Genomic DNA, 13,301 nt, shown 5'->3' with positions numbered 1-13,301 from the left:
TAACTAAGTAAATACATTCATAGTATATAGTTAAAAGCATTCATAAAGTGCATACAAAAAATATATATAAAAATATGACCTCACACTAATAACAAATTCTTCTATTACATTTAGTAAACATCTCAGAAGCTGTTAATATAAGACCAGAAACCAATGTAATAGGCAACAAAATAACTAAGTAAATACATTCATAATATATAGTTAAAAGCATTCATAAAGTGCATACAAAAAATATATATAAAAATATATACTCAGTAAATGTGAATTTATGTAAAAAATCAATGGATGAACTTAAATAAAAAATCTTATGAACATCTAAAATATACAATCACTTAGAAATATATATACATATTGCTCTAACAAGACTGATGAGGATATTTCTCCTATTGTTCCTATACTTCTGGTTTATAGGAAAGTATATAAGTGCATATATATATATCTTGTATCATGTCCCAAAAAATATATATAAACTATACAATATCTTAGAAACATATCAATCACAAAACCCATGAAAGGTGTCACTTGTTGTTCCTACGTTTCTTAAGAAAGGGCTTAATAGAGGCCCTCTCATTCAATCCCTTCCCTCTGTCTGCCCTTAACCTTATAATCCAGTCACTTTCTATACTCTCCGTATAATTCCGGATATCACCCTCTTGTGCACTGGGCTGAATCACTGCCAATGCTCTAAACAGAAAATTGTGTGTAGTACCACATTGAGCTACATGTTTGGCTAATGCATTGCATTGTGAGCCTTTCTTAATATGGTAGATATGCTCACGTATCCTGTCCTTAAATGGTCTATTGGTTTTACCAACATAAAAAGATGTACAGAGCTGACATGTAGCTAGATAAACTAAATGTGGGGTCATACAATTAGCTGAAGCTTTCATTCTGAATATTATATTCAAATCTGGATGAAGAAACTCATCTTTTATATCTATGTAGGGACAAAAATTGCATTTGCCACATGGTTTGGTATGCATGTCTCTAAATGTCAAATTCTTATCTTTAGGATAACAAAGCAACCTCTTCAAGTTTTTCTTATTCCTATATAGAAAACTAGGTTGTTCACCTACAACCTTTTTAATATCCTCATCTGTTTGTAGAACTGGCCAATGCCTACTAATAATCCCTCTGACCTCCCTATGATCACTGGTGTAAAAAAATGGGAACTTAACTGAGGAATAAGTAGGTCTAAAATGTGTTTTTTGATCCCTATCTCTGGGTCCAAAGTAAGGGGCAGCTATATCAGACCTTAACCCAGGAATACTACATAGTTGTTCATCTAGTTCAGGCTCCTTATATCCTCTCTCCAAAAGGTTCATTCTAAGTTTTACTAGCTCTTCAACAAATCCTATATCCATGGGATTCATTCTAGAGGACCGTACGCCCTGGCCTTTAATAATATTTTTGAACACATAGGAGGGGTGCGTACTGGACCTCAGTAGAAGTGTATTAGCATAACAGGACTTCCTGTGTATACCAGTATTAATCACCCCACAAGGCAATTTTTCGATATATATATCAAGAAAGTCTATTCTATACACTGAATATTCTATGGTGAATCTAAGAAAGTCAGTTAGACTATTCATACTGGTGAAGAGTACATCTAGCTGTTCTGGGCTTCCATCCCACAATATAAACAAATCGTCGACAAAACGACGGTAGAACTTAACATGTGCCACAAAATTGGGTAAATGAAACAAAATGGATTCCTCCCATTGTGCCAAAAACATGTTGGCATAGCTATTGGCACAAGGGGTACCCATGGCTACTCCATCCTGCTGTTGATATATCCTATCCTGGAACATGAACAAGTTGTTCTCCAACACCAGTGCCAGGAAATAGGTAATCAGATCTCTTTGTACTTCTGAATATTCACTATGATTTTTTAAATATTCTAGTATATACAACACTCCCAGTTCATTTGGTATTACAGTAAAGAGTGATTGTACATCGAGAGTTACAAAGACTAAACCTTCAACATTAGTAAGACCTCTTAAACAATCATATAGATCCACTAGAAACTGCTTAGAATCTTTTAAAACAAACATATTGTGGTTTAAAATTGGTCTCAAATGTTTCTCTACATAAATGGACAAACGTTCTGTAACCCATCCCCCACCAGATACTATAGGTCTCATTGGGGGGTTACCCATATCCTTGTGGATCTTGGGGAGGCCTTGTATGACTGGGATCAATGGAGTTTTAACTAGCAAATAATCCAACAATTCTTTATTGATAATACCTCCTTGATGAATATCAAACAGTGTATTAATAACATGGTTCATAATGGCATGTAATTCAATTTTACTTATCATACTATAAAAATTATCATCCAACAGTTTATTCATAGCTGTATTATACTTTATAGTGTCCATAATCACTATTCGTCCCCCTTTGTCAGCAGGTCTGATAACAATCGTTGCCTGTGACTGCAATTTCCTCATACACTGTCTCTCTTTAAAAGTAAGATTATCCTTTCTCTTATATTTCCTGTGTTTATCCAAGCACTCATGGTATTTATATAATTCCTCTTCTGTTAGTTTATAATAGGCTTCAACTAAAGGATGGTTCAACGGGACAAACTCACTCAAATTCCTAAAGTTATACATTCTATCTTCTTTTTTTACCATAAAGAAGTTTCAACATAATGTTTCTACAATAGACTTTGAGATCTGTGATAGAATCAGTAAGGTTACTATACTCACTAGGTATAAAATTAAGCCCTTTATTTAATAGGCTGAATTCATCAGATGAAAGTATATAAGATGAGATGTTGCAAACTAAGGGTTCATACCTTTGCCCCACATCTTTTTGATGGTTTGATGTGGTACAAACTCTTCTGAGAGTTTCCTTTTGTGACGGCCACGACTCATGGATCGTGGTCGCATGATACCCCTTTCTGTTCGTACTGGTAAAGGGAAAGGGACTCCTTCAGTGAGTTCTAATGTACTTTCAGATGGTTTATGAAGTACCTTGGGTCTAACAACTGGTTCAACTAATTTCTGAGTTTGTAAGGATGAATTCCTAACTACCTTAACCTCAGGGTATAGATTATTGTCCCCTGATGCAATAGTGTCCCCGTCATGATTCACATCCAAACCATTCATATCCTGTGGTACATCTACAACATGCAGCCCATCACCTTGTTTGTGCTGGGACGGCACAGTTTCATCAATATCACATACAGTTAATGCTTCATTATTCACATTATTGTTCATATTGTGTCTATTAATAGAGTTAGTACTGAAGCCACTATTGTTAGAGTTAGTACTGAAGCCACTATTGTTAGAGTTAGTACTGAAGCCACTATTGTTATTCCTAACAATCGCTTGGGAAGTCTCCTTAGAAGGGCCTTTGTTATTATGAACAGTCATAGTCTCTCCTCGTCTGGGCCACATAAAGATGTGGCCTAATTTAAAATTGTTGGTATCTCGTACAATTTTGAGTGCAGTATATAAATGCTTGATGTTAGATGAACGAATTTTATGTCTGAAGAAGCTTTTCAAGCAAAAGCGCTAACATTTCTTGTCCGGATATTTTTTAATACATTTTTGTGTGGATTTAATCATCCACACCTTTATATTTGGCTTGGACCATTTCTGGGACTTTGAGCGTTTTTACGCTATTTGGTAATAACTGAGACTGATTCTGCTTCGCTCTATCCTTTTGCCTTATGACATTTATTAATATACTATTTGATACAAGGATAGAGCGTTTACCAGATTTTTTGGCAGTTCTTTTCTTTGTTTTATTATTGATTGCAGCTTTTACTGCCATCGTCTGGAGCAGTTTAGATATAAATATGGATCGAGGGATCGATAATATAGAACTTGATTATGTCCCCAAGCTGGGAGTAACCTCTAATGAAGTGCTACATAAACGCTTCCTCGAATACTTGGACTGCTCGAGGAGTATTTCCTGGCAGTTGGATGCAACCACACCTACTGATGACGTCAGCGATGTGTCGGTGGACGTTGAGAGGATGCAGACGTTACTTGAGGAACTGGAGAGAGATTTCTTTAAGCTGAAAAGATTACAGCTACAAAGACTTCATTTACAGTATTGTCTTGACAGAAAGATTGTACCTAGGGGACTGAGGGTGTTTAATATGCCCAGTCAAGGTACTCAGTATCTGGAGTTGCTCTCGAGATGGCAGTTAATCAATCTTGAGGTAAGCAAGAAATATCTACAATTGCTTATTGACTTTTTTCGCCCAGAAGAAGTTTCATTAATTGAATCTATTAAATCTAAACAACAGTTTGTTTTTGAAACATTTCCGCATACATTGGTACAGCCCCTGTTTGAGATCCTCCTTGATGGCGTTCTGGCTTACGAACGCAAATTATTGCTTCAGAAAAAGGGCAAAATTGTACGAGATACCAACGATTTTAAATTAGGCCATGTCTTTATGTGGCCCAGATGAGGAGAGACTATGACTGTTCATAATAACAAAGGCCCTTCTAAGGAGACTTCCCAAGCGATTGTTAGGAATAACAATAGTGGCTTCAGTACTAACTCTAACAATAGTGGCTTCAGTACTAACTCTAACAATAGTGGCTTCAGTACTAACTCTATTAATAGACACAATATGAACAATAATGTGAATAATGAAGCATTAACTGTATGTGATATTGATGAAACTGTGCCGTCCCAGCACAAACAAGGTGATGGGCTGCATGTTGTAGATGTACCACAGGATATGAATGGTTTGGATGTGAATCATGACGGGGACACTATTGCATCAGGGGACAATAATCTATACCCTGAGGTTAAGGTAGTTAGGAATTCATCCTTACAAACTCAGAAATTAGTTGAACCAGTTGTTAGACCCAAGGTACTTCATAAACCATCTGAAAGTACATTAGAACTCACTGAAGGAGTCCCTTTCCCTTTACCAGTACGAACAGAAAGGAAACTCTCAGAAGAGTTTGTACCACATCAAACCATCAAAAAGATGTGGGGCAAAGGTATGAACCCTTAGTTTGCAACATCTCATCTTATATACTTTCATCTGATGAATTCAGCCTATTAAATAAAGGGCTTAATTTTATACCTAGTGAGTATAGTAACCTTACTGATTCTATCACAGATCTCAAAGTCTATTGTAGAAACATTATGTTGAAACTTCTTTATGGTAAAAAAGGTACTGGTGATATAGATACACAAGAAGATAGAATGTATAACTTTAGGAATTTGAGTGAGTTTGTCCCGTTGAACCATCCTTTAGTTGAAGCCTATTATAAACTAACAGAAGAGGAATTATATAAATACCATGAGTGCTTGGATAAACACAGGAAATATAAGAGAAAGGATAATCTTACTTTTAAAGAGAGACAGTGTATGAGGAAATTGCAGTCACAGGCAACAATTGTTATCAGACCTGCTGACAAAGGGGGACGAATAGTGATTATGGACACTATAAAGTATAATACAGCTATGAATAAACTGTTGGATGATAAATTTTATAGTATGATAAGTAAGATTGAATTACATGCCATTATGAACCAAGTTATTAATACACTGTTTGATATTCATCAAGGAGGTATTATCAATAAAGAATTGTTGGATTATTTGCTAGTTAAAACTCCATTGATCCCAGTCATACAAGGCCTCCACAAGATCCACAAGGATATGGGTAACCCCCCAATGAGACCTATAGTATCTGGTGGGGGATGGGTTACAGAACGTTTGTCCATTTATGTAGAGAAACATTTGAGACCGATTTTAAACCACAATATGTTTGTTTTAAAAGATTCTAAGCAGTTTCTAGTGGATCTATATGATTGTTTAAGAGGTCTTACTAATGTTGAAGGTTTAGTCTTTGTAACTCTCGATGTACAATCACTCTTTATTGTAATACCAAATGAACTGGGAGTGTTGTATATACTAGAATATTTAAAAAATCATAGTGAATATTCAAAAGTACAAAGAGATCTGATTACCTATTTCCTGGAACTGGTGTTGGAGAACAACTTGTTCATGTTCCAGGATAGGATATACCCCTTGTGCCAATAGCTATGCCAACATGTTTTGGGCACAATGGGAGGAATCCATTTTGTTTCATTTACCCATTTTTGTGGCACATGTTAAGTTCTACCATTGTTTTGTCGACGATTTGTTTATATTGTGGGATGGAAGCCCAGAACAGCTAGATGTACTCTTCACCAGTATGAATAGTCTAACTGACTTTCTTAGATTCACCATAGAATATTCAGTGTATAGAATAGACTTTCTTGATATATATTGCCTTGTGGGGTGATTAATACTGGTTAAGTTCCCATTCTAAGGCCTCCTTTACACATCACCTATCATTTTTTTACACCAGTGATCATAGGGAGGTCAGAGGGATTATTAGTAGGCATTGGCCAGTTCTACAAACAGATGAGGATATTAAAAAGGTTGTAGGTGAACAACCTAGTTTTCTATATAGGAATAAGAAAAACTTGAAGAGGTTGCTTTGTTATCCTAAAGATAAGAATTTAACATTTAGAGACATGCATACCAAACCATGTGGCAAATGCAATTTTTGTCCCTACATAGATATAAAAGATGAGTTTCTTCATCCAGATTTGAATATAATATTCAGAATGAAAGCTTCAGCTAATTGTATGACCCCACATTTAGTTTATTTAGCTACATGTCAGCTCTGTACATCTTTTTATGTTGGTAAAACCAATAGACCATTTAAGGACAGGATACATGAGCATATCTACCATATTAAGAAAGGCTCACAATGCAATGCATTAGCCAAACATGTAGCTCAATGTGGTACTACACACAATTTTCTGTTTAGAGCATTGGCAGTAATTCAGCCCAGTGCACGAGAGGGTGATATCCGGAATTATACGGAGAGTATAGAAAGTGACTGGATTATAAGGTTAAGGGCAGACAGAGGGAAGGGATTGAATGAGAGGGCCTCTATTAAGCCCTTTCTTGAGAAACGTAGGAGCAACAAGTGACACCTTTCATGGGTTTTGTGATAGATATGTTTCTAAGATATTGCATAGTTTATATATATTTTTTGGGACATGATACAAGATATATATATATGCACTTATATACTTTCCTATAAACCAGAAGTATAGTAACAATAGGAGAAATATCCTCATCAGTCTTGTTAGAGCAATATGTATATATATTTCTAAGTGATTGTATATTTTAGATGTTCATAAGATTTTTTATTTAAGTTCATCCATTGATTTTTTACATAAATTCACATTTACTGAGTATATATTTTTATATATATTTTTTGTATGCACTTTATGAATGCTTTTAACTATATATTATGAATGTATTTACTTAGTTATTTTGTTGCCTATTACATTGGTTTCTGGTCTTATATTAACAACTTCTGAGATGTTTACTAAATGTAATAGAAGAATTTGTTATTAGTGTGAGGTCATATTTTTATATATATTTTTTGTATGCACTTTATGAATGTTTTTAACTATATACTATGAATGTATTTACTTAGTTATTTTGTTGCCTATTACATTGGTTTTTGGTCTTATATTAACAGCTTCTGAGATGTTTACTAAATGTAATAGAAGAATTTGTTATTAGTGTGAGGCCACTTTAATGCCTAATAATTGATACTGTTTCATTGGTTGTTTCAAAAACTTGAGTGCAGTATATAAATGTTTGATGTTAGATGAATTAATTTTATGTCTGAAGAAGCTTTTCAAGCGAAAGCACTAACATTTCTTGTCCGGATATTTTTTAATAAATTTTTGTGTGGATTTAACCATCCACACCTTTATATATTTTGGATTCGCTTTATTTGGCTTGGACCATTTCTGGGACTTTGAGCATTTTTACGCTATTTGGTAATACCTGAGACTGATTCTGCTTCGCTCTATCCTTTTGCCTTATGACATTTATTAATATAATTTTACTAAAAGCTTAAGTTTTATTTTTTAATTTTTAAAATTAACTTTAATTTACTATAAATTCTTACTGCTTCATTTATTCCTGGAAAAACAGATACATTTAGTCCGAACAGCCAATAAGTTTCCTTCAGTTCTATAACTGTAATCAAATCACCTTCCCTTAAAGTTAATTGCACTGTATTGTAAATATGTTAAATTAATAAAAATCTTCTAAAAAAAATAAATAAATAAAAAATAAATAACTGCACTGAATCAATTACAGCAAAGACGAACTTTCTGAAATCAGGACATACAACACAATGACTGCATAATGCATTATCGTATTTAAGGTTTGTTATATCATTCAAATGCTGTCTTATACATGTCCTTCAAATTCTAATAGTGTCCTGTCTGTGGATTTGTAAGACAGTCCCTTTACTTACCAGGTGGGTGGTCTGTTACAGCCACAGACAGCCAATGGGAGCATTGATAGACTGCCAGAGAAATGGTAGCAGGGCACTACCCAAATACCAGTAAGGCAGTGTGTTTGTTGAACATTAGTAGTTTGAAGGCAGCTGGTTGAAATACTGAGTCAGTAGAATATAATAAAACCTAGAACCTTACATTTCACTGGGCTTCATGACATCCAAATTAGCATTTTACAATACATGTTCACTAAATTGCATATTTTTTGAAAGTGCTGACATTTGTTAGCAATAAATTATGGATTGCTCCCTCCTTGGTAGGCTCAATCATATTCAGAGATAGAAGACTTCCCCATTCCACGTAAAAAAATCAATTGGCTAATATTACAGCTTGGTTAGGAGTCTCCCATTCCATGATGAACTGATTGAAACTTTTCAGGGGTATTAGCTTATTCTTTTCACTTCCTGTCTTAAGGGGACAGATTCTGTTCCCCTCTTACCATTCTTTCTTTCCTGGATTTTCCTGACTTTTCCCTGAGCAAATCATATCTAGACTTTCAGATGATAGCTACATTATTAATCCGTTGCTCTCCTTTGCTTCTGCTTTTAAACAGGTGATTTTCTGTTGCACAGCCATTACCCTTTACTGATCAAATGTGTTATAGGCCAAAGTTTCTGTGACTGACCCTTCACTTGATTATTCACTGTTTTTACTTTTAATAATTAGTTTAGTTATAAAGGTTTACACACACACTCACACACTCACACACTCACACACACACACACACACACACACACACACACACACACACACACACACACACACACACACACATTTTTTTCTGTTCAATATGATTTAGTGATTTCCCCTTGCTTAATAATATGATTTAGTGCTTTTTCCTTCCTTAATGTGAACAAGCGTCTATACCTGTCACCATGTGTTTCTGCTTCCCTTTTGTCTTCCTAAAGCTCTGGGATACCCAAATGGGTCTCCCTACTCCATAGATGTACTCCTAAATACTCTCTTTTGAAGTTTGCCCTAGTCTCTATCAGTGCACCGGTCCCAAATGTGGTTATCTAAACTTGTAAAAAGATATGATCTTTTTAGAAGGGACACCTGGTGTAAGAGCACTTTCTGTTCACAGCCAGATTAAATGGAAGCCCATAACCACATTCTGTATTAACTTATTTCTCAGCAGTTTGTTTTCCTGGTGTTGAGGTGCAGCTTACCTGTTGCATGTGAAATTCTATCTTTTCAGTTTTTTTCTCTTAACTGTCTCAGGATATCAGCTGTGAAACTGTTACTGATGTTTTGATGTGCTGAGCTCTTGCCAAACTTTGTGTTTTTTTTAATGTTACTCTTGGTATTCTTTATTTTCTATATCCTGATTCAGTAATGAGTATAAAAGATAATGTATTTTTCTGTCTGCTGTCCTAAGCATTATTAATCATTCAGTATTATGATTGCAGAATGTGCACAATAAATGTATTGATGTGTTTTCAGGCATAATTCCATATTACATTTTCAACTTATGTGCAATAAGATCTTTTCTTTTATTCCACCAGTGTTATGTGCGTTTATATGTCCTTTGTTAAAATGTAATGACGTGGGGCAGAAGATAAGTAACAGATTGAAGACATTTCTCCTGAAGCTGGATTTTGGCTTTAGAGACTACATTGCAAGAAAAAGAAGAGACAGATTAGGTATGACTATAGTTCCTTGATGGGAAATCTATCATTTTCTTTTTTTTTTTAGAAATTGGGTTTTCTCAATAGATTCTGAATATTGCATATTAATTTGTTGCTTATCATTTTACTGCAATGATACTATTCAAATGTATTGAGTTGTCTTGTTTCCCCATTGACTGTATGTGGTGGACTTTATATAATGAGTGGCTGAACCCTGCTTAATTGAAACATGTAAGTAGACCTGATTGACCAAATAAGATTAAAAACTGTGTCCTGGATGAGGTGGGGAGAACAAGCCCTTCATATCCCTGCAGGGAACAAGCCCCCTGCACTCCCTTAATTATTGTAGCCTATTCTGAGGTCTCACAACCCTGCAAGTTATAGCATTATGAGCATCCATTCTGTTTGATTAATCCCTTACAGTTAAGAGTGTTTCACTTAAGAGGACTTCAGTTAGACAAATAGTGACCTTTAGGGCCATGTATGAAAATATGGAGAGCTCCAAACCAATAGGAAAAAAGCCCTGTATAGCTTCTAGTTATTTCAGTAAATTGAATGCAAATAGCATGACATGACAGTAAAAAAGACTTAAATATAACAAGGTAATTGAATGATAAATGTAGCTGTCCCACCTCTCCCTAAATGTGTTCCCCCACCTATGCCACTTTTTAATCTATGGTTTGTGGCTGTCTAACAGCCACTTCTGTGACTGTCACTAACACTTACTGGTGACTGCAGTCCAGTGATTTTTGAAAGATCTTGTGTGTAGTGCAGTCATGGATCCTGAAGCGATTCAGTACTTCTGTCTCGCAGCCACATATTCATCCTCTAAAACTGTAGATATTTCCAGGAGAAAATGCTCACAGCTGGTTGGGGATTAATTATACTTCCATCCAGCACCTTCTCTTTTCAGTTTCAAAAGCATGCACTTATGTTCCAGTGGTCACTGTTCAGTGACGCTTTTGGCATCAGAGAGACTGGATGATGGACAGTGTATCTCAGCTTGTGCCATCTGTATCTTTTTTTTTGAGGTACACCTTAATTCTGTCATTCTACCATTTCTTTGATCAGCAAAGACTTATTGTCTCGACCAAATTGTGAGTGTAAGATCCGTTTTGCTTGTCCAGTTCAGAAAATGTTATATCTGAAGACCACTTCCTCATTGTTGGTGACATTGACTTCTTTGGATGTCATCCCATTAAGGCAGATGATTTTCCAGAAGCATCATTAGTTGCCAACACAGTATTGGCATACCATCCATGTTTCACATTTGTGTAGCAGAAAATTGTGTAACAGAAATTAATAGCACTAAAGTGAGAGCAGTGGGATCAGCCCTTAATCAAATGCATTCTAAATATGCATTTTAATTCTAAAGAAGAAATGTAGGTGAAAGAGTGTCTATTTCAGATTACATTGTAGATTACACTGAATAATGTAAAGGGTGAAAAAAATGACTATATCCCTAAGAAATCTCAGAGTCTCCAGTATTTGGCAAGAGAGGTTCACTGCTGTAGAGTATTAGAGAATTCTTAAATGGAATATATTCTGTCTAAAAGAGCTTTGTATGTAATAGAAGACATAAAACGGTTAACAAAATGAGGTAAATTCATGAATCTTCTAAAACACTTTTCCTGATAAAGGTTGTTGTAATAGCATACTGAAGAAGGTAGACCAGACATTCTTACCTCAGCAAAAAGTTTCCAACTTTTTCTGTGTGATCCACAAAGTTCTGCAAGAGAGGTAAGTGATACATTCCTTCCAGTATGTACTAAGTCTACTACAGAGCCTCTTCTCAGTGGGCTGTTCCTGCTGCACTTCTAAGTGAAAACACCCAGGAGACAGCCTTGCAAGTTACCCAAATCACCTCAGCTGAGTCAATATAAAAAGCAGTGGCTGCAATCAGGCTCCTCCTGGATTCTCACTTTATCACAGAGAGTCAGCCCAGCTACCTTGTAAAGGAAACTAGTTATATCTCTGTCAAGTCACCTTCCCAAAGGTAATATCCATGAGGATTCCGCCATATACTGAGATGGAAATTAAGAACATTGTCCTCTGTCTCAGTCTTCCTCCACCATCATAATCTGGTTCATCACCTGCAGTAAAGCTTGCTGCTCTGCTCATCTGCTAGTCAATCTCCTGATCCTCTATGCCCTCACTTATGAACCCAAGATACTTAAACTCCTCTACTTCAGATGTCTGTTACCACCTCACCTGCAGAGAGCAATCTATTCCTTTCCAGGACAGAAGCACAGCCACTGATTTGGAGGTGCTGATTTTTATCTCAGCCGTTTTACTCTCAATTCTGAATTCCTCCAGTGATCCAGTGCATGCTGGAGTTCGTGGTCACCTAAGACGAAGAGGGGAACATTATCTACCAATATCAAGCTTGTAATCCTCACATCCACAGCATGGATAATCTTCAAAACTTGGCTGTACCTTGATATTCTGACCATTAAAGTCACAAACAGGGCTTGGAGACAAGATACTGCCTTGGTGGAGTCATGCATCCATCTTGAATATGTGAGCTATCACCAAATATACAGACATAATTTTCACTTGTCAGGTTCAGAAACCAAATGGCAAATACCAGAAATCAGTACTCAAAATACATTTATGATCATATGCATTACATTTCTTCTTTGTATATAGGAAAAATGTGTAATCACTAATGACAAACTCCTAGAATCCCTCCTATGTCTGTTTGAGGTCAAAGAGTTAATCCAGTGTTCTATGGTCAGGATAGAATCCACATTACTCTCACGAAACAAAAACTCATCTACCAAACAGTCTCCTTTCTAGCACTCTATCATATGCTTTTCCAGGGAACCTGAATGGTATGATATCTCTATAGTTGGAACTCACCCTCCTCTTCCTCTTTTTGAAAATGGGACCCACTACCTACATTTTTTAAGTCCATAAATATTACCCTAATCATCCGCACTATATTGAAAAGGCATGTTAACCCTGAGTCTGACAACATCCGTCACCTTCACCACTTCTACCTCATTCATTCCCACAGCCCTGCCACAGTAGAGATGCTTAATTGCTGCATTGACCTCACCTACTGGAATGGATCAGATTCCACTCTATGTTTCTGGTAGTGTCCCCTCAGAGGAAGGTGTGTCTACCCAATTGATGAGTTCCTGAAAGTTTTCTTTCTACCTCTCAGTAATGTCTCCAGTCAAGATTATATTTCCATTGCCTTTGCTGACAACAACCTGCACAGTTTCCTTTCACCTGTTCCTACATCACTGGGTAATTTACCAGAAGCTTTCTAAAGACATCCAAAAGTAATTTTGTATGTTCTCACTAA

The 13,301-nt window shown here is 36.0% G+C and overlaps 1 protein-coding gene across 1 annotated transcript in view; it reads left to right on the top strand.

Moving 5' to 3' along the window:
* Positions 1–13,301, top strand: part of RETREG1 (reticulophagy regulator 1) — a 1,271,534-nt gene that overhangs the window by 1,142,293 nt on the left and 115,940 nt on the right. Inside the window, exon 6 of the mRNA XM_044065221.1 lies at positions 9,866–10,003. Within this exon, the coding sequence (XP_043921156.1) occupies positions 9,866–10,003 (138 nt within the window). The remainder of the gene's footprint in view (positions 1–9,865; positions 10,004–13,301) is intronic.

This window comes from Protopterus annectens, chromosome 3.part0, assembly GCF_019279795.1.
Source record: "Protopterus annectens isolate FY-2018-M chromosome 3.part0, PAN1.0, whole genome shotgun sequence".
Classification (NCBI taxonomy): Eukaryota; Metazoa; Chordata; order Ceratodontiformes; family Protopteridae; genus Protopterus; species Protopterus annectens.
The sequence above is the reverse complement of the archived record's forward strand: the minus strand, read 5'-3'. Positions and strand labels throughout refer to the sequence as shown.